Source organism: Armigeres subalbatus, unplaced genomic scaffold (genome assembly GCF_024139115.2).
Source record: "Armigeres subalbatus isolate Guangzhou_Male unplaced genomic scaffold, GZ_Asu_2 Contig1562, whole genome shotgun sequence".
Lineage (NCBI taxonomy): Eukaryota > Metazoa > Arthropoda > Insecta > Diptera > Culicidae > Armigeres > Armigeres subalbatus.
Window position 1 is genome coordinate 18,819 of NW_026942354.1, and position 22,447 is coordinate 41,265.

The 22,447-nt window shown below is 40.6% G+C and overlaps 1 protein-coding gene across 2 annotated transcripts in view; it reads right to left on the reverse strand.

Moving 5' to 3' along the window:
* Positions 1 to 1,321: 1,321 nt before the first annotated feature.
* Positions 1,322 to 22,447, reverse strand: part of LOC134203001 (NADP-dependent malic enzyme-like) — a 30,672-nt gene continuing 9,546 nt past the window's right edge. Inside the window, exons 2-5 of one of the 2 annotated variants that reach the window (XM_062677999.1) lie at positions 2,605 to 4,003; positions 2,245 to 2,539; positions 1,988 to 2,178; positions 1,322 to 1,912 (exon numbers count right to left, since the gene is read on the reverse strand). In XM_062677999.1, the coding sequence (XP_062533983.1) occupies positions 2,018 to 2,178; positions 2,245 to 2,539; positions 2,605 to 4,003 (1,855 nt within the window). In that variant the 3' untranslated portion in view covers positions 1,322 to 1,912; positions 1,988 to 2,017. Of the gene's footprint in view, positions 2,179 to 2,244; positions 2,540 to 2,604; positions 4,004 to 22,447 lie in introns of both variants that reach the window. The other variant, XM_062677998.1, reaches the window with a different exon arrangement.

Genomic DNA, 22,447 nt, shown 5'->3' on the forward strand with positions numbered 1-22,447 from the left:
TGGTTTGTCTCGGTTAACGGGTTGCCAAAGTGATAGTAATTAGATGCCAAAACGAGCTTTTCCGATCAATTCGAATTCTAACAGTTACCTGCTAGAACCAATCAAGTTGTAGGTGTAGGTATAGAAGATGGAAACGGTATGAGCTCCATTTCCAGTTCTAGCGAATGCTAGAACAATAAAAATATATGAAAAGATACATAGTAGGAGGTATGGAACGGGCCTGAGATTGAACCCACAATTTCCTGCTTGTGAGCCAGAAGCGGTAGCCATATGACCACCAAGAATAGGATGGTATACAGCAATAATGATAGATCCAGTATGGAGAAAGCCTCACTGAGGTGCATTCAGATATCATTTTGTTCCCATGCTATGTGCTTTCAGTTTTTTTTTCATCATATCATTTTTGCCTTTCTCGTACAACAAAGTTGTACCGAAAGGCTATCATTTCACTCCAAAATCTATTTTTTTTATAGAAGTCTCGGAGACCCATCAAGAAGCTCAAACATTACGGATTCTAGAGTTTTAAGTTGGCGCTTGGTGTGATTTGGTAGAATCCCGGCCGATTGTAAACAATAAAATGTGACTTGGTTAACTCTTTGATAAAGGTACAATATGTGTAACCGAAACGTTGGATAAAACGTAAAACCCGTTTTGACCATAAGAAGACTGAAAGCCATAACCTCAAAACCACCATTATAGTCGATCTCTCCTAGAAAGTTATTGATTGCGAAATTATTGAAAGCTATTTATTCTACAGTTTAACCAACATCTTAAGTAGAGAATTGATTTACCATTAATTTTGTTTAAAATGCTAAACACATCTGCTTGGTGACTGGACAATCCAATCGTGCCGATAGCATCGGTAGCGTCTGACATTTTGAATTATAAATACAGTAAAAAGTGTAATTTCACCTGACAAAATATATAGCTGGGTAGACATTTGATCTGTCTAGGCATGTTGGCCTGGTCACGAATCATAGAAACGACTGGTGTGTCGACAAATCTGAGTAGTAATTGGAAGAGAAGAATACAACATGGACATGGCAACACCGTAAGAGATGGAATGAGCAAGAGATTGGTCGGCTAAAAATCTTCGAAACCTCTGAGATTGATCAACTATCAGTTATAAAACGATGGTGCAATTCTAGAGAATAAGGTTCTGGGGATATTAGTAACTGTAAAATGCGTTATTCACTTGTCGTTCCTGGAAAATTAGGCAAATAGATTCCTATGATATTTTATAACTCTGGACGGTACCACTACAATAATGTCTGAAGTGTTGCATGGACTGTGAAAAACGTATTTGATAATACTGCAGACCTTTTTTTTAGGGTAACACAATTTTATTGTAGTCACGAATCGTTGCTGGTTGGATAAATGATATTCAACTTTGTCTTCATTTCATCGAATCCCTCCAACAGATCTTAAAACTTAAATGTCCTACTAGTTGATAATTCAGTACGGCTTTTGTTTCGGAGGCATTCCTCCCTTCTCTTATTTTTCAAGGTTTTATAACAATGTAGTTGCAGCTTCCTTTTTTGTTCGCTCATATCTGCTGCCGCGTCTCTAATAATAGCTAATCTAATTGTCGCCCACTGTGCTGGTTGGTGCTCGAACTGTCCTTCTGAGTAGTAGACCTTTGGAGTGAAGTAGGAAAAAATCTATCCACATTTTTCTTCATGATTTTGCTTTTCAAGAGGAACATCCAATGGTTTGCAGTAGAGCGCGTTTGGCCTACCTTTGATAATGATAAAAGAGCAATTTTACACGTAATTCTAGTCGATTAGCGTTAATCAGCGTTGGTATCACAATCGGTGCGAATTTTTTTTTTCGAATGAAAAACCTGATGAAATGTCGTTACTGAGCTTGAGCAGCCTCAATCGACCTCATGTCGTCCGACAGAAGAGAATATCTAGGGTAATAAATAAGAAACTAAATTGGTACAAAACGAGGGCGAATTGACGATGTGTAAAAGTAAAATAAATACTGGCTGCACTTGAGAAACTGAGCCAAGGTCTTATGCCTGCAGCTTGGTAGGGGTGATGGGGCGAGTAGGAGCTTCCTTCTGTGGGGGCCATTTCCAGGTAACGGGCATGGCACTTTCGTAGTTGAAGTTGTACAAATGAGACTTGATGTACGCCAGCTTGTCCTGTGGTTCGGGGTATGTCGAGGCGAGACCTGGAAGAAACGTAATTTCAACGATCAATTGTTGTCATCAATGGTGTGATTTGACGACAATCTTACCTTTCTCGTAAGCATACTTGGTGACTCCGACAGCGATCTCAAGAGAACAGTCCTGAATGGAGCCTAGAGGTGGGTAGAGCGAACCCTTGTCCAGATCTTCCTGAGACACGTGGTCGGCCACAGCCTGAGCAGCAATCAGGAACATGTCCTCTGGGATGTGATGGGTTCCTGTGACGATAACTCCCAAGGCAACACCCGGGAAAATGTAGGCATTGTTGCCTTGACCGGGACTGAAGGTCTTACCACCGAACTGAACTGGAGGGAATGGAGATCCCGATGAGAAGATACAACGGCCCTATGAAAATAAAAAGAAAATTATAATGATTTGAATATCCGTAGGTCTTGATGTAACTAATTCACCTCAGTATTTTCGTAGGCTGCTTGTGCGGTACATTCGGCTTTCGACGTTGGATTCGAAAGAGCAAAAATAATAGGTCGTTTATTGTTCTTGGCCATGGTTTGCAGAATCTCCGGTGTGAAGGCTCCTCCAGCAGCCGATGCACCGATCAGCACAGACGGCTTAACTTCATTGATCACCTCGGCAAAGTTCTTCATCACCTTGTGATCCTTAGCATAGAATGCCTTGTGGCCACCCAATCGGCCTTCCGGACGACCCTTAGCCAGGAGACCGTCAATGTCGAACAACCAGATCTTGTCGCGAGCTTCCTGTAGTCCGCAACCTTCTGTCTGCATGGCCTTGACCACCAAATCGGCGATACCGATGGCAGCTTCTCCTGCTCCCAGGAAGCAGAAAGTATTTTCCGAAATCTTCTTGCCGGTGATTCGCTTTGATGCCAGCAGTCCTGCTACTGCCACCGAAGCCGTGCCTTGGATGTCATCGTTGAAGGTGCAGTACGTATCCCGATATTTATCCAAGAATCTGAATGCATTGTGGTTGCCGAAATCTTCGAACTGGATCAGCGTATTCTGGCCGTACCGCTTCACTACCGCCTCCATAAACTCATCGATAAAGTCATCGTACTCCTTACCAGAAACACGCTTCTGCCGGAGTCCTACATACAAAGGATCCTCCAGCAAGGCCTGGTTATTTGTTCCGACATCAATTACAATCGGAAGACACTGATGTGGTGGAATTCCAGCCAAGGCAGTGTACAACGCGAGCTTACCGACTGGGATACCCATTCCGCAAGCTCCCAAATCACCCAAACCAAGAATACGCTCCCCATCTGTTACAACGATGGCACGCACGTCGTGCTCTGGCCAGTTACGAAGGACTTCGTAGACGTAGCCACGATCGTTGATCGTGACGAACAGACCACGGGGTCGTCGGTAGATCAACCCAAACTTCTGACAGGCCAGCCCCACAGTGGGCGTGTAGACGATCGGCATCATCTGCTCGACATCTTCGGAGATCAACTTGAAGAACAGCTTCTCATTACGATCCTGCAGGTCCACCAGGTAAAGGTACTTGTTGAGATCCTCCTGGTAGCGCGAGATCGAGATTCGGCACAGTTCCAGCTGCTCATCCTGGGACTTGAACCGGGCGGGTTGCAGCCCGTGGATGCCCAGCACCTGGCGCTCCTCAAGGGTGAAGGCCAAACCTTTGTTCAGCCGTGGATCACGCAAGTGATCGATCCCTTGGATCATCGAGGGGCTGATGATGTCGCCGGTAACTTCATGGTAGTCCCGGGTTTGCTGGTGCTGGACGGTGGCAGTGACAGCGGCTTTCGTTAGGGCCCGCTTCGGTGACGCAGTGGCGGCCGAGATCGTTTTCAGTGCGGACGAGGCACCACTCGCTCTGAAAGTGAGATGATAATTTATGTCAGAAAGGGTAATTTAGATAACGATGGGATTGCGCTGTGTTGAATTCACTAACACACGATAGCTATGTAATATATGCCACTTAAGCCAACTGTTTGAGACGCTGATAGAGCTAAAGTGTCATGAAACGGAAAAAACTAGATGTAGTGAAGCGGTTTGATAAAAATAAATTAGGCACTGGGTGGTGATTGAATCGAGTATGTAATAGGGCTTTGCTGTAAGATTAAAATAGAAGATCCAACCGATTCGATAATTGAGTTTGTTTCAGTTGGCAGGGTTATGCTCCGAATGCAAGTTCGAGGTCAACATGTGATATGTCAATCAATTTCTATTAAAGAAGTGATGAGTGGATGAGTTTCAATCTCGGTCGACAATTCCTTGATTGTTATACAAATCATGAAATCTACGACAAATTCGCGTCGTCTAGATGCATGTATGCAGGATAAGTAGAGATTATATTATTTAACCACATTATAGCAAACATCATATTGGTTTTGTGGGGTCACGACATTCTTTCTTCAACTTAGCGTTTTTTAATTAGCAAACTTTAAAAATTAGCTAATCGTATCTAAACGAAATACAAGATCAGTACAGCTTTGTACAATTCGGACAATCATACTACAAAATAAGGGGCCGTGCGGTAAGACGCGCGGCTCCAAAGAAAGAAAATGCTGATGGTGGCTGGGTTCGATTCCCGGTGCCGGTTTAGGCAATTTTCGGATTGGAAATTGTCTCGACTTCCCTGGACATAAAAGTATCATCGTGCTAGCCTCATGATATACGAATGCAAAAATAATAACCTGGCTTAGAAATTTTACAGTTAATAACTGTGGAAGTGCTCAATGAACACTAAGCTGCGAGGCGGCTCTGTCCCAGTGTGGGGATGTGGCATTACATCCCCGCACTGGGACAGAGCCGCCTCGCAGCTTAGTTAAGAAGAAGAATAGTACAAAATAAAAACGCAGTCGATTTATTGAATAATATTTAGAAAAATCGTGGAGAAAGATTATGGTTTTAAAATATGTACACTCTACTCCCTACATCGAGATGTTCTATGTCTCGAAATCTCTCCCTATGTCGATGGTTTTCTGGGTCCTGTCAATCTATATACATTTAAATTTTGAATTTTCTACATCTCAATGACCTTCATATCTCGATATCTCTCTATCTCGATGTGTTATTTTAATCGGCATTCTCTCTCCTTATATCGATATATTCATATTTCTAGGCTACTAGATCATCTAGGAACAATAACAAGCACATTAAAAACAAGAGATGACATTTGTTTTGTTGTCGTTTTTTATAGACGAATCCAAGTAAAAGTAAGAAAAAGATACACGACGGTGTTAACTTTGACAGATCCTACAGCACAGCATAGGAAGATCATTTTAAAATGCTTAAAATAAATTCTAGACAAATTGCAATTAAAATCTGATTAATGTGATATACGGAAAAAGTTCTAAATTACATATTTAGAAGCTTATCTCAATTTTTTGCAAATGCATCTATCATATAGTTCGGAACTTTTTCCGTATCATACATAAATCAGATTTTAATTACATTTTGTCTAGAATTTATTATAAGCATTTTAAAATGATCTTCCTATGCTGTGCTGTAGGATCTGTCAAAGTTAACACCGTCGTGTGTCTTCTTCTTATTTTTACTTGGATTCGTCTATAGCAACGAGCTATTTTCGATCTCTAGTATTTTAATTTTCCTTCCATTCTTCAACCTCTTCTTATCTTGATTGTTCCTTCAATAAAGCACTGCACGCGCGGGTTGCTAGGAAAAATTCTTCTAAGTCTTGACGTTTACTGGCCTTGTCGTTTACGATTTGAACTTAGAAAAATTCAATCCAATATTATCAATGAAGATGTGATTGAACAAGAGCACCATGTATCACGCACAATTTACTCGTATGGCCTCTTTTTCGCGACGTCATTGGTTCGAAGCTGGTCTGAGCTAATTTATAATTTTAGTTTTTGGTATCCTCAAGGCAGTTCTCGGGATTTCGAAATTGTATCTTTCCGGAACTTACAGTATTTATGAAAGACTAAGATAAAGATTCTTGGGGCTCTGATTTTGGTAAAGAATAATTTGCAACTTCGTAGTGGCATTTGAATTGAATTGAATTCAAAATGAAGCTTTGATTTATAACTTGATAACGGTAATAATTCCTTTAGTAAAATGTCACTATCAATTTTGCATTTTCTGGAGCGATTTTAAAGATTTTTCACCATTTCTACTATTCAAAATATTTGTACACTGGAGTCGGTTTTTACGCGGGGGATACGTTCCACGTAAATCAAAACCGCGTAAATCCCGAAAATCGCGTAAAAAACGACTTCAATAAAAATCGTTTTTAGGTGGTTTTTACGTGTTTCCGAACCTTTTTAAAAAACCGCGTGAAAAAAAAAAACTTTTGAAGAAATCCGCGTAAATCCCGATAATCGCGTAAAAAACGACTTTTAATAAAAAAATCGGTTTTGTCGACCTGTTTCAAACATGGTGCATGCTCTTTGTGGTACATAGAATAGAATGTGTATGAAGAATAACTTCTTGGCTATCCAAAAAAATCCTTAAGTAAGGTATTTAGATCTACACGCGTAAGCAAAGGTCTGTCGACCTGTTTCAAATAAATTGCTTGCTCCTTGTGGTACGTGGAATAAATTCCGAGATGCGCGATAACGACCCAAGTCAGGAACGTTGTACGGGTCGGACAGAAGAACGACATCGGTCCTCGACTCCGAGACCGACTGCCACAGCAGCTCCTGGACAGATGCACAGTGGTTAAGATACAACTGTGTTGCTTGCTTGGCTTCTTCTTGTTTTCCTCTCCGATGGGACACTGGGATTCACCCATAACGTGATTACAAGCTTGCTTTTTGCTGGAGCAGATGGACACTTTGGTGACTTATCGCATTCTTGCGCCTTGTGCCCTTCCCAACCAACATGACGTCCGCGTTCGTGACCTCGTCCAGTTGCTTGCACTGGAAGGTCACTTCCGTACCCAACGATCTCACCTCGGCGCCGTCACCTAAGATCTTTTCCCGATAGGTACCCTCTTGCGGCCCGGCAATTTGCGCCTGGTTGGTGCCTTTCGCTTCGGGCATCACTACAGCTCGTTCGGCATACTATCGCCTACTGTTTGGCTTTGAACACCTTCGCCGGTTTGGTGCCTGAGCCGTTTTTGGTTAGGCGCAATCTTTTTCTCGTTGGCCGTCAGGGCGAAATCAATCACTTCGGCTATAGTCGATGTTCCAAGGAAGGAAAAGGCCTCAGTTGTGCACCTTTGTCGGCCTCCTCGCTTCTCCGGGGTGGCTGATAAAAGCGTCCTGTTCTTGTCTTACGACTCGAACACCAGCTGGTTCTGTTTCAGTTCCTTACTGATGTTCTGCCTTCCCCTTGCGAACTCGATAATGCTATGGAGTTACTCGACGACCACTCACATCCCGGGTAGTGGTCTAAATAATGTACCCAAATCGGAAAGTAGTCTAGATTATAGACACTGTAGGTTCTATAGACGAACTGAGGCGAAGATGAGGGTAGCCGAACAAACTCTCAACTAGTGTAGCCAAACGAGCATGATACCACGATTGCAATCCAAGCAATGGAACGTGTGACGTCAAATTCGCATGGTTCACTTCTTCCTTCTCACATCTCCCATCTTTATCTCATTTTGACGTAAACTACGTCTAAAGGGAAGACTCGAATACAGGGTGTAAAATGAAAATTTTAATATTGAGGACTGTCACGAAATCATGTAAGATTTGGAATAGTTATAGTTGGTTAGTTAATCTTTCGATGTATTTTTGAGATTTATAGGGTTTCTTACCCTATCCCCGGCCTAACATGATTACGACTGCATTATTTAATTAATATTTATGACAGGAAGCAACTTTTCCTGAATTTCGTGGGCCGTGCAATACTGCAAAGGGGTTCACTTCTGCTTAAAAATAGTTTTTCTTGGTAAACATCGTTTGAAAAAGCTTTCATTTGATTTGAATTAACGATGTGCAGCACTCATTTCAGTCATAGCGATTACATATCCGGCCCACTTCCAAACCAGTTCCCGGCCTAAGCAAAATTTCACTCAATCTCTCAACCAGGGATGCCAGATGATATTTTCAAATGTCTTCATAGTCGTTTAAAAATGTCTTCAAATGTCTTCAACATTAAAATTATGATTATCAGCGAGAAATTTCAAAATTCAATAGGTTTGTAAATTCAATCATTTTCTTAGCCAGTCGACAAACTCTAAGAATAAAAAAACATTTCCTTTTTTAACTAATGTGGAATAATGTTTATTTTTCAACATTCAAATTGTTCAAATTTACTTTAAAATTTTCACGAGATAGTGTATAACGAGTTTCCCCTGGATTTTCTACTGAGTCTTTGATTAAAACTCCACCGGATTTTTTTAACTGAATTTCCACGAGGAATTCTTCCAATTTTTTTTTAAAGAGTACCCTGTGGGGATTCAAAATTTACATTCAGAGAAATCTCTTAAGGAACTTCTGGATAAATTTTTGGAGCAACTTCTGGATAAATTCCTGATGGAGCATCTTATTACTCATACTATTTTCTGCTGGATGGAGCTTCTAATTACTTCTGGAGAACTCTTGAAGAAATTTCCCGAGGAATTCCTGTTAGAACATTCCAAGGATTTACTGAAGGAACTTCCAGAGAAATTTCTGAAGGAACTTCCGGAGGAACTGCTGGAAGGAGGTTTCAGGAGGTTTCCCTGGAAGAACATAAGAAGAAGTTTATGTAGGCAGGGCCGGATTTAGCCGGAAGGGGGCCCCGGGACCAACAGCTTGTGGGGGCCCCAAAATGTACAAAAAAGGTTGATTTTGGTACATAAGATTTGTGGGGGCCCGGGGCCACGCACCCCCCGCCCTCCCCATAAATCCGGCCCTGTATGTAGGCTTCAGGATGAATTCCGGAGGGATTTTCCTGATGAATTTCTGAAGGATATTCCTGAGAAACAACTTAAGGAATTTCCGGTTTCTTTCTTAAGAAACTTCCGGAGGAAATCTTGGTGGTAGTTCTGGATAAATTCTTGGAGGAGCTTCTTGAGGTATTTCTGAGGAAATTTCCGAAAGAAATTCTGGAGGATTCTTGGAGAATCTTTCGGCAACATTTTCAGAAGAACTTGTGGAAATTAAGAAGAATTTTCCGTTTAAATTTTGGAGGATTTCCTTTATTTCTTCTTTACGGAAATCATAATTTACTTCCACGATAATTTGTACTGAATTTTTAATTTAAATTTTTTTGAATTTAGACGAGAAATTCCTGATAATTTTCAACGGAAATTCTCCTTATTTTACACGAAAAATTCTTTTAAATTTTTACTGACAATTCTTTTTTAAATCCACAGAAAATTCAAAGAGTTTAGTCCTAGCTTCGGCTGGACATATACTAAAATTGGAACGATAAAATTCAAAGAGTTTACCGACGGATATTCAGAGGAATGTCAAAAAGTTCAGATGAATTCAGAAGGAATTTAGAAAAAAATCTGGTTCTAGCTCAACGGTTGATTAGATTGAATCAAGTGATAGAAAAATTCAGTTCACTTTTACCGTAAATTAGATCAGCTCCAATGTAATGATCGAAATATTTTTCACAGACGCGTCAAAAATGTCGCTGCCATCGGGATTTTTTTAACCAGCGCGTGATATTTATATGATTTTCATTGAAGTCGCAGATTTTTTTTTTTTGATATCTATTGCATTTATTTGACAGGCTCAGGCGTGTATAACACTTGACGGAGGCGAGGCTCTTTGTGATATTTACATACTATATCGGTATTCTTAGCGGTTAGTAAGGGGAGAGGGACGTTGACCAAGGTACTCGGGGCGAGTCAAGGTTAGATTGCGTAATTGCAGGATGGGCAGGGTTGATTTTGGTTTGGGGTATTACAGCTGCTCATCCGGGTATTTGACGTCAAAACGTTGTATCGTAGCGTCGTGTTCGAGTTGTGGTTTGTCAGTGAGCATTTTCCGGATGGTCAGAGCTTCATGGTACATGGAACAATAAGAAAGAGAGAAGAAAAAAATTGAAAAAAAAAATGAAATATTAGACTTTGATGTCAAACGAGGAAAGAAAGGCATAAATTGCCTGCATGTAAACCACTTCGTAATCCCCAAAACACTTCTTACTTCCCTGAAGGATTGTTTATCTCGGGTCACAATAAAATCCAATAGTTGCTCTCTGGAGGCGTCGTTTTCCGAGCAATACCAAACTACGTGATCGATGTCATCGTAACCGGCTCCACACCTACATAGGTTGCTATCGACCAAGTTTATTCTATAGAGATGTGCGTTTAGTGAATAGTGATTGGACATAAGCCTCGACATCGTGCGAATGAAGCCTCGGCTCAAGTCCTCACCTCTGAACCACGCTCGCGCAGAAACTTTAGGAACTATGGAAAATAGCCACCCTCCAAGTTCATTGTGTGACCAAATCGTTTGCCAATTTTGAAGAGTACTCTGACGAACTAATGGGAAAAACTCGTTGTTCGAGATTTGTCTGTCATAAACTTCACCTTCCTGTGCGCCCACCTTTGCTAGCAAGTCCGCCTTCTCATTGCCATGGATTAGGCAATGGGATGGGACCCATACAAAGGTAATCTTGAATGATCTTTTCGACCAAATCACGCATCTGCTCTCTTATGTTTGTAAGAAAGTAAGATGCGTGCTTAACAGGTTTCATCGACCGGAGTGCCTCGATAGAACTAAGACTATCCGAGAAGATGAAATAATGGTCTACGGGCTGATCGGAAATTATCCCCAAAGCGAAGTTAATTGCTGCCAGCTCAGCAACATAAACCGAACACGGTTCCTGAAGTTTTCGGAAGGTGGTTGAATTTACATTGAAGACACCGAAGCCAGTGGATCCGTTGATGCGAGAACCATCAGTGAAATATCTGTTGTTGCAATTGACATGTTCATATTTTCCGGAAAAAATAGGAGAAATGGAAAGATTTCGAAGATGATCTGGTATTCCTTGAATTGCATGTTTCATGGACAGATCGTATTCAATGGAGGAACTGTCGTTGATGAAGTTAACTCGTGGTGGATTATAACATGGAAGACAAAGATCTGTCGATATGTAGTTGAGGTAGACCCTCAGGAATCTTGACTGACGAATCAGTTCAAGCATATTATCGAAATTTTCTAAGACAAGTGTGTTACTTGTCCCACATTTGATCAGTATTCTAAGTGAGAGTTCCCAGTAGCGGTGCTTTAAAGGAGTGACTCCAGCAAGCACCTCCAGGCTCATGTTATGCGTTGAATGCATACAGCCAAGAGCAATACGCAAACAACGATATTGAATTCGTTCCAATTTGATCAGGTGGCAATCAGCTGCTGAGAGGAAGCAGAAAGAGCCATACTCTAAAACAGAGAGAATAGTCGTTCTATATAGTTTGATGAGATCTTCCGGGTGAGCGCCCCACCACGTTCCGGAGATAGAACGTAGAAAATGAGTCCTTTTTCGGCATTTCTCTATCAAATAATCAATATGGGTTTTCCAGGTACACTTAGAATCAAACCAGACCCCAAGGTATTTTGAAGATAAAGATTGGTTGATGTCATCATTCAACAGCTTGAGTTTCAGTTGAGCAGGATACCGCTTCTTAGTAAACACAACCAATTGAGTTTTTTGCGGAGAGAACTCGATCCCTAAATGTCTGGCCCAAACAGTCAGATTATTTAGGGAACTTTGCAATGGTCCTTGCAGGACTTCTGCACATGAACCTCTTAAAGAGATCACGGCATCATCTGCAAGTTGTCTGAGCGTGCATTGTCCTTCCAAACAATTGTCAATATCTTTAACATAGAAATTATAAAGCAAGGGACTTAAACATGATCCTTGAGGAAGGCCCATGTAGCTATTTCTGGAAGTTGTCAGAGTGCCGAGTGTAAAGTTCATTTGTTTTTCTGACAACAAATTGTACAAGAAATTATTCAAAATAACGGGTAATCCACTACTGTGCAGGTTGTCTGACAGTACTTCAATGGAAACTGAATCAAAAGCGCCCTTAATATCCAAGAATACTGAAGCCAATTGCTCCTTGTGCGCATAGGCCAGCTGTATATCTGAAGAGAGCAACGCTAGACAATCATTTGTTCCTTTACCTTTTCGAAAACCGAACTGAGTATTTGATAGTAATGCATTTTGCTCGACCCAATGATCAATTCTTGAAAGGATCATTTTCTCCAATAATTTTCTCATGCATGATAGCATGGCAATCGGTCGGTATGAATTGTGATTAGACGCTGGTTTCCCAGGCTTTTTAATAGCTATTACTTTGACCTGTCTCCATTCTGGTGGCACAATGTTGTACTTCATGAAACAGTTGTACAGGTCAAGTAATCGTCTTTTTGCGATATCTGGGAGGTTTTTAAGAAGATTGAATTTGATGTTATCGCATCCCGGAGCAGAGTTATTTGATGAAAGAAGAGACATAGAAAGTTCCAGCATTGAGAATGGTCCACCCAAAGAACCGGGATCATTGACTGATTCTCGAAATAGCGGTTCTGCTGGTACGGAATCTGGACAGACCTTTTTTTGCGAAGTTGAATATCCATCGATTGGAGTATTCTTCACTCTCGTTGGTGGAAATGCGGTTCCGCATGTTGCGGGCCGTTTTCCAAAGTGTTGTCATTGAGGTTTCTCGTGATAGTCCCTCGACAAAACGTCGCCAGTAGCTACGTTTTTTAGCCTTAACCTTAAGAAGACTTTTTAGCTTTCTTTCAAGCCTCAAGTACACTTCAAATAGCTCAGACCTTCCGTGTTTACGAAAAGCCTTGAAGGCATCAGATTTCTCAGAATACAACTTAGTACATTCATCGTCCCATCCAGGAGTGGCTGGTCTTCTTATGACAGATGTACTTGGAACGCGTCGTTTCTGAGCTTCTAGTGCGCATTTATGAATCAATTCGGAGAGGAATCGATATTCATCCAGTGGTGGAAGAATATCAGTTGGTTCAATACCAATTTGTATCGCTGCCGATGCAAAGTTTTGCCAGTCAATGTTTTTCGTGAGGTCGAAGGAACATTAACTGGCACTGATCGTTGATAGCCGCCTTTGATTGTGGTGACTATCGGCATGTGGTCACTACCATGGGGATCTTGGATTACCTTCCACGTGCAATCTAATGATAGTGAATTAGAGCATAAAGACAGATCTATTCGACTTTCCTGACCTTGAGGTCCTATTCGAGTTACTTCGCCTGTGTTCAAAATATTCAAGTTGAAATCGTCGCACAAATCATAGAAAATAGGCGCTCTGTTATCGTCTCTAGTTTCGCCCCATGCAATACCATGTGCATTCATATCACCCAGTATTAAAACTGGGGATGATAAAAGAGAGACTGCGCTCCAAAGATGCCGACGATTAAGTGAGGCATTTGGGGAATATACACTGAAGCTATGCAAAGGTCTTTTTTCTTTACCTTTACTTGGCAAGCGACGATTTCTAAACAATTAACAGTCGGAATGGGAATTCTGTAGAAAGTGTGACATTTTTTGATTCCCAAAAGAACGCCACCATAATGATCATTCCGATCTTGGCGAATAATGTTAAAATCGTGGAAGTTGATTTCATCTTCAGAAGAAAGCCATGTTTCACAGAGTGCAAATATATCGCAATCGGAGTTGCGAATTAAAAACTTAAACACGTCCAATTTATGTTTCAGACTATGACAGTTCCACTGCAGCACAGTGATTGTATCTTGTATGGCCGTATTATCCATTGAAAGATACAAGTCCTGCAAGAAGGGCCATGAAACAGTCAATTGCTTCAGATAACTTCCGACTGTTGGAATAAAGAGGTCAATGATTGGCCTCAATGAATTCGGAATATTGAATAAGTTCAAAATACGATCCACAAGGTCCTTAAAGGAGATCAATCCTCGCTTGGACGAGATTCTTTTTTTGGAAGTGCGAGTAGCAGTTTTCTGCTCAGAGATATTCCTTGACTGCTGTTTCTTTGTCACATCAGTTTTCGGCCATGGCGGGAATGTCTTACTGCAACATGGGTCAAAAGGAGCAGTATAGACAGGTTGCTTCGAATTTTAAATAATCCCCATTACCATCAGATTTCGGCAAGCTTCTAGGGATGATTTTTGTTTTCTTACGGCGCAATCCCGGGGAAGACGGTTTTTTCCTCTTTTCGGGTACGTGTACCCGACTAGTTAGTCATAACAAAATTTTATCACAATTATATCAATATGTGTTACAAATAACAAAATTTGCAATAATTTTGTTATAAATTCTCTGCCAAAGATGAAGGAAATAAAATTTCATGATCGTCATAACATGATTATTACACAATGTGTTATGTTTATTTCCCCAGAAAAAAAAATTGCCTACATTTTTGGTAGATAGGAATTGGAAAAAAAAGTAAGGTGTCACCTATAGTATAACTTGAATCTACATTCAAAGTTGAACCAGCTGGACAAGATAATTGCCTACATTATGGATAATCATAATCTTTGCAAGAACATAATTTGTTATAGTATAAGCTATTTTCACCGCTTTTTATGTAACACAACGAGTTATAATTTTGTTCAATTCATAACATATTGAGTAATATTTTTGTTAAAACTAGAAGAGATTTTGTTACAATTTTTGTTATTTTAACTACTAATGGTACATGTTTTATAACAACCGCTGTTATAAAAAACTGCTGTAACAGAATAACAAGGTCTGATATAAATCTGTTACTATCTACTGGTCGGGTACCTCCGCAGAATCATCCATGTCGGCTACGTCAGAGTCCGATTCGTCAATGGAAATGACATCATAAAAATCACTAACTTGAACGGCAGCTGAAATAGCAGCCGATGCGTTGGCAGTTGCGGATGTGTCTTGCGACTTCACCATTTCTGCATACGACTGCTTGGAGCGCTGTACCAACGAACGCTTCACTTTTTGGGTGCGCTTTCTGTACACTGGGCATTCTTGCAAACCATGGGGAGGGTCCAGACCACAATAAGCACATTTTGTAGCTTGTTGTTGGCATGACTCCTCCCTATGCTTCTCAAAACATTTGCCACAACGGGGCTTGTTGTCGCAGAACTCGGCAGTGTGCCCCAACTGTTTGCAGTTGGTACAATTGAAAACTCTGGGTACAAAAGACGCACCGGAAACAACATATTTTCGATATCTACATATTTTGGGAGTATCGAACCGGCGAACGTAACCCGAAGTGAACCTGACTTGGAATACACTTTTTTACCATCTATCATGGCAGCTGAACGCAACTCCTTGCAATCCAGAATATCCACAGTAGATTGCAGGGCATTCTTTAAACGACCTTTTCCTGCAAGTACATCCTTGCAAGTCAGGCTCGCTGCGTTTATCACGCCTTCAATTTCGACCTCCCACGAGGGCACATAAACCAAATATTCTACACTATACAGTTGGTCTTTTGCGATAGCATTTGCATCCTGATATGTAGGTGCGGTTACACGTAGTTTGTTCCTATTAATCTGATGAAAATCAGTTTTCGGAAAACGACGCGTCAAGTCACGTTTGATTCCTAAAAAATCAATACTTTTCACTTTCTGCCGAAAGTAAACAACCCAAGGCCCAGGCGAAGAAGCCTGGTAGAATCGCGTGTGAACGACATTGCACAGTGGTCCAGGTAGCATACAAAGCGGTAATAAGTTGTTCAAGCCGAACATAGCAGAGATAGAAAAAAACTTTGTTCTACAAAGTTGCTCCTAACAGTGAGAGGTTCTTTGAGGTTTTCATAAAAATTAGGTGGGCCACATTTGAAAGAAATAAATATAAAACTTTTTCATTTGCAGAGATACGGCTATACAATGTTCCGCGAAGTTATAGTTCAGCCAGATTCCAAGAATTTTTCTAAAAAATTATTTCTCTAGCTCTTAAATTGACTGATTTAGAGCAATTTTCCCAAGTTTACTTAGGGTGACCCTCAAAAAACAGTTTTTATGCTCTAACTTTTTGTTTCAAATTTTTCCAGCAATGTGATGTTCAGAGCACTTTTGTGCTTTGCAGGTCGCATCTTTTCATGGACTTAGTGTTGCCATATCTCATGCAGATCAAAATGTATAGAGGTTTTGCTGCGAAAAAACAAACGGTTTCTTCTAACGGCTGTATCTATAAATGGCGCAAAAATTTTTTCAAGCTGTTTTCTCTACCTTATTCTACTACTTTCAGGCTTCATTTCAGGGTGTTCAAATCGAGGGGATAATTGAAAATAACCCCATATTGTTGCAATGAAAAATTACCGTTTTTTCCATTTTTAAGCACTAATTTGCTATTTTTAAGTGTTTTGCTTCCATGGCTTACTTCGTGATATGTCAAACGCCACACCATTTTGTTATAGAGTCTGAGCAGAAGCTAATATAGGGGCCCTCCTTAGCCGTGCGGTAAGACGCGGCTACAAAGCAAGACCATGCTGAGGGTGGCTGGGTTCGATTCCCGGTGCCGGTCTAGGCAATTTTCGGATTGGAAATTGTCTCGACTTCCTGGGCATAAAAGTATCATCGTGTTAGCCTCATGATATACGAATGCAAAAATGGTAACTTGGCTTAGAAACCTCGCAGTTAATAACTGTGGAAATGCTTAGTGAACACTAAGCTGCGAGGCGGCAATGTCCCAGTGGGGGATGTAATGCCAATGAAGAAGAAAGAAGAAGAAGCTAATATCTTGAAAACAACAGTTTTTATGAACTTGATATGAATAAGAGGTAACATGACAAAAAATAATAACAAAAATAATATCCAAAATAAATACTTTAGGCATAACATTATCAGATATTTTAATACAAAACAAAAAATAATTATGTTTTGCCTTTGATATTGTAATAACAACATATGTTATGCTTTGAATATTTTGTATATTACTTTTTGTTATTTCGTATCTTATACATGTCAGTAATTTTCGCTGAGACCGAGCCACTATTTGCACGAGGTCTTTGAAAATGCCCAAATTTATGTTCATTAGAATGCTTTCGGCGAGTTTATTAGGGATCCGAGTTGAATTTTTCAGAAAGATGGACCCCTCGTTAGTTATGGACGAAATCACTTTTATGGACCCCTCGATTTTTGTCAATTCTTGATTCACCAAAACTGTCATAACTCCAACATTTCTCAACCGATCTTATGGATCAGCATATCGTTGGAAAGAAGAAGAGTGTATCCTCAATTTGCAATAGTAACAATGGGGCAGCCATATTGGATTTAGTATTGGATTAAAGTTTTGAACCTTCCAAATAAATTACTGCTGTAGACATGCTCTTCACTTTCAAAATATATTTGGCGTAGAATAGTGTATGAAATCAATGAACTGATGTCGTAGTCTCATATTGTTTGTATAAATAATGTTCTTTCGTCAGATGGGCCTTAAAAAATAGTTTGGTGAATCGTACAAAACTTTTGATAGAAAAAACATAGACCTGAGATTTTTTAACACAAAGCTCTATATAAGCTAAGATTTCCATCGATGTGGTGATATTCAAAATCGGTTATGCAAATCTAGCGGAAAATAATTTAAAAATAAATTCAAGATGGCAGCCAAATCAAATATGGCTGCTCCATTGTTATTATCGCAAATTGAGGATACACTCTTCTTCTTTCCAACGATATGCTGATCCATAAGATCGGTTGAGAAATGTTGGAGTTATGACAGTTTTGGTAAATCAAGAATTGACAAAAATCGAGGGTCCATAAAAGTGATTTCGTCCATAACTAACGAGGGGTCTATCTTTCTGAAAAAATAACTCGGATCCTTAGTAAACTCGCCGAAAGCATTCTAATAAACATAAATTTGGGCATTTTCAAAGACCTCGTGCAAATAGTGGCTCGGTCTCAGCGAAAATTACTGACATGTATAAGATACGAAATAACAAAAAGTAATATACAAAATATTCAAAGCATAACATATGTTGTTATTACAATATCAAAGGCAGAACATAATTATTTTTTGTTTTGTATTAAAATATCTGATAATGTTATGCCTAAAGTATTTATTTTGGATATTAATTTTTGTTATTATTTTTTGTCATGTTACCTCTTATTCATATCAAGTTCATAAAAACTGCTGTTTTCAAGATATTAGCTTCTGCTCAGGCTCTATAACTAAATGGTGTGGCGTTTGCCATATCACAAAGTAAGCCATGTAAGCAAAACACTTAAAAATAGCAAATTAGTGCTTAAAAATGGAAAAAAAACGGTAATTTTTCATTGCAATAATATGGGGTTATTTTCAATTATTCCCTTGATTTAAACACTCTGAAATGAAGCCTGAAAGTAGTAGAATAAGGTCGAGAAAACAGATTGAAAAAATGTTTGCGCCATTCATAGATACAGCCTTTAGAAGAAAACGTTTTTTCGAAGAAAACCTTAATAACTTTGATCCGCATGAGATATGGCAACGCTAAGTCCATGAAAAGTTGCGCCCTGCAAAGCACAAAAGTGCTCTGAACATCACATTGCTGAGAAATTTGAAACAAAAAGTTAGAGCAAAAAACTGTTTTTTAAGGGCCACCCTAAGTAAACTTGGGAAAATTGCTCTAAATCAGTCAATTTAAGAACTAGAGAAATAATTTTTTTTAGCAAAATTCTTGGAATCTGGCTGAACTATAACTTCGCGGAACATTGTATTGCCGTATCTCTCGAAATGAAAAAGTTTTATTTTTCATTTTTTTAAATGTGGCCCACCCTAATTTTTATGAAAACCTCAATAAGCCCCTCACCGTTAGGAGCAACTTAGTAGAACAAAGTTTTTTCTATCTCTGCTATTTTCGGCTTGAACAACTTATTACCACTTTATCTTCTCCCTGGACCAATGTGCAGTGGTTGTCTTTAGGAGGCGTTTCGCCTCCGTTTTCTTCGTCCATGTAATATAACCCAAAATCCCCAAAATAATTAAAAAAAAAAGAAAAAAAAGTAAGCAAATAATACTAATAATAATTAACTAATAATAACAATAACGACACAAACACAAAAAAAAAAAAAAACAAATTCAATAATAATATTTCAGGCAAACTTTTTTGCTTTTTGTCCCACTGTTATCCACCGATATCAACCGTGCCCAACTATAGGCAGAGCACAAAACGGCACCACTGAAGTGTGGTTGAATCGACTACAGCGGAACAATGGAATTTTTCACTTAGCCTGTTTACTGCCTACTCTCCCGAGTAGGTAGCTTTTGATGACGACGCTTGCTGCTGGTTGTCGTCACAGTAGCTTTTGGCTTCAGCCAGGGCCGGATTTAGCCGGAAGGGGCCCCGGGGCCAACAGTATGTGGGGGCCCCAAAATGTACAAAATAGGTTGGTTTTGGTACATAAGATTTGTGGGGCCCGGGGCCATGGCCCCTGCCCCCCAAATCAGTGGCCCCTGGCTTCAGCAAATGGCACTAATTAACGGAACTGTAATGACTTTGTCAATACAGCCCGCTTCCCGATAGTCGGCTGGAAAGATCACCTTGCAGCTGCACTTCGCACTAGTAGGAATGACTACTGTGTGATATAAAAAACAGCCCTTTGATGCACAAGGGTAAAAAAAACTCTATAAGATTAAAGTAAGCCGCGTGATGAGACACGGATGTATTAAAACGTCCGGCTCGACCAGAAACTCGACAAGGAATGAAGTCGCAGAATTTATAAGTTAGTAATAAAATTGTATTTTCTATTAGCTGGCTTATGGATTGTCTTCAAATGTCTTCAAATAAGTAGATAAGTCTTCAAATATTTCGAAAAGTCTTCAAAATGTCTTCGCGAAATTAATGTCTTCACAGAGATTCAAATGTCTTCAAATTGAAGACATGTCTTCAAATCTGGCATCTCTGCTCTCAACATCTTACTATCATTCTCTCTCGGGACGGTAGAAAATGCGACGTAAACAAGAATATGCACGTTCAACGTCGACATGATGTCAGATGGTATTATTTATAATAGTTCTTATTTGGTTGAAAAGATATATTCACTCATCCAAATTACTTCCCAACACTTAAAAACTATATTTGTTCACTTTTTGAAATCGAGAGAATTATAAATAACATGATAACGTCAACGTATTAGATAGTTTTCCTATGAACGATGAAGGATTTTTTTCATACTAATAAATACTCCTGGGCTTTTGGCAGCGCTGTGCGGCTAGAAGTTCTTATGCCGAGGTGAATTTGTGTTCGGTTTGAGGATACATTTTTAAATGTATTCTAATATGTTTATATTAGTTCTAGTGAAACAAACAAATAGAAAAGATTAAAGGCTCCCCCAGACCTAAGCGATTTCATCGCCGCGACGGCGACAACTAGTCGCAGCGATTCTATCGTTGGTTCGCTGCAGGCAATGTTTTATTTACGTTTCCATACCAACGGCGACAGAAACGCGTCGCGACCGTCGCGTCGCGTGTGTTTGGGGAACCTTAAAGTACGTGAGCTTTGAACTATTGTGTGGATATTAACAGCTTCAAGCAATGATTGTATCGAGAACTGTGACGATTTTCAGGTAGGCGTTTATATGGAAATACCGTTTTGTAAAAGTGGAAAGCTTCACTCCTGCTCAGTTGTGTAGCAACGGAGAGCGAATGTTCGGAATCTACATTTTTATTTTCTATAATTGAGCCAATTAGGAGTGAAATCAATGGTTGGAAAATATTGAGTATTGTGCGAAATAAATGGGAGACTTTTTTAAAATTATCAATCATAAACCTACGGCTTCCAAAAAGTATAAATCCTTAGTTTTCTGTGCAGTAAGCCGGGAATCGGGTCCATAGGCCCAAGTAATGATTTACCCTATATCAATCGACTCGGAAACTCTCCACCAATTTGCCAGTTGTATTGGATCTTCTGGTGCGCCCAACAGAGCTCTGGTCCCCACAAGTCCCTATCTCACGCTTCCACGGGTCGTCCGATGACAAAAGACCGCCAGCTAAGGGTGCAGCCTGGGCACTGTTGTCCTTCTGACATCAGCTAGAGTGAGAAGGTACGCCTCGAGCGTCTGTTCACCAGGAGGTGCGGCTCAAACAGCGTCTGCCTGGTACCCAGCGGCTGATTAACGAAATGCTGTATCGCGTCAGCTACACCTAAGTTGACAGCCCCACCAGCGCGATGTAGGTGACACGATCCCGGTAAGGTAGCTTACTGAAGCCTCTCAATACCACGAAAAATGGAGATAGAAGAAAAAGAGAACGTTATTTTTGGCAACCGATCCGGCAACGAAATAGGGACTATGATTGGAAACTCGGTACCTGGAATGTCAGGACCCTAAATGAACCTGGACGAGTGAGCCTTCTGGCTCGTGAACTGCAGAAGGTTGGAGTGAACTTGGCCGCTATTCAAGAAGTCCGATGGCCTAGATCCGGAGAACGTGAATTCCGAGCCGTGGACCCCACGACCAATACTGCATTTAAGTATAACATCTATCACAGCGGCGGTGAAAAGCAGAGCATGGAGTTGGTTTCGTAGTGATGGGCAAGCAGATGAAGCGAGTGATGCGGTGGAAACCCATTAGCGAACGAATCTGTGTGTTGAGGATACGGGGCAAATTCTTCAATTACAGCCTAATCAACGTTTACGCACCGACAAACGATAAATCCGACGACGCGAAAGACACGTTTTATGAATGTCTTGATAAAGCCTATGGAGAGTGCCCAAAGCATGACGTGAAAATTGTTATCGGAGACGCTAACGCTCAGGTCGGTAGAGAGGACTTTTTCCGTCCCATAATCGGTAGGGAGAGCCTTCACTCCGCTACCAATGACAACGGCCTACGGCTAGTAAATTTTGCTGCTGCCAGAGGGATGGCCATCAGTAGCACCTACTTTGCACGAAAGAACATCCGAAAGCACACCTGCAGACACCCAAATGGTGAAACTTGCAACCAGATAGACCATGTTCTGGTGGATGGGCGCCATTTCTCGGATGTTATCGATGTGCGGACATTCAGAGGTCCGAACATTGACTCTGATCACTACCTCGTTGTCAGTAAAATTCGATCACGGTTGTCAACTGTATCGAACAAAAGATCACAGCGAACGATGCGTTACAATATCCAGCGATTGTCGGCGGAAGGAGTATCGGCTGAGTACCGCCAGAAGCTCGACGAACGGATAAGTGCAATCAACGTTAGCGACAACATCAACGATCTATGGGAGTCGATCCATGGAGCGGTGAGCACAACAGCACGAGAAGTGGTAGGCACTGCACAGAGGCGACCCAGGACGGGTTGGTTCGATGTGGAGTGTCAGAGAGTGACAGACGAGAAGTGACGGTGCATCGGTGAACAGAATAAATATTAGCGACGATGGACAAGCTGTGGCGTCACCTACACTAGATGAGGTTAAAAAAGCTGTCAAAGAGCTGAAAAACAATAAGGCTGCGGGGAAGGACCAGCTCCCGGCTGGACTTCTCAAACATGGCAGTGAGCAGCTTTAT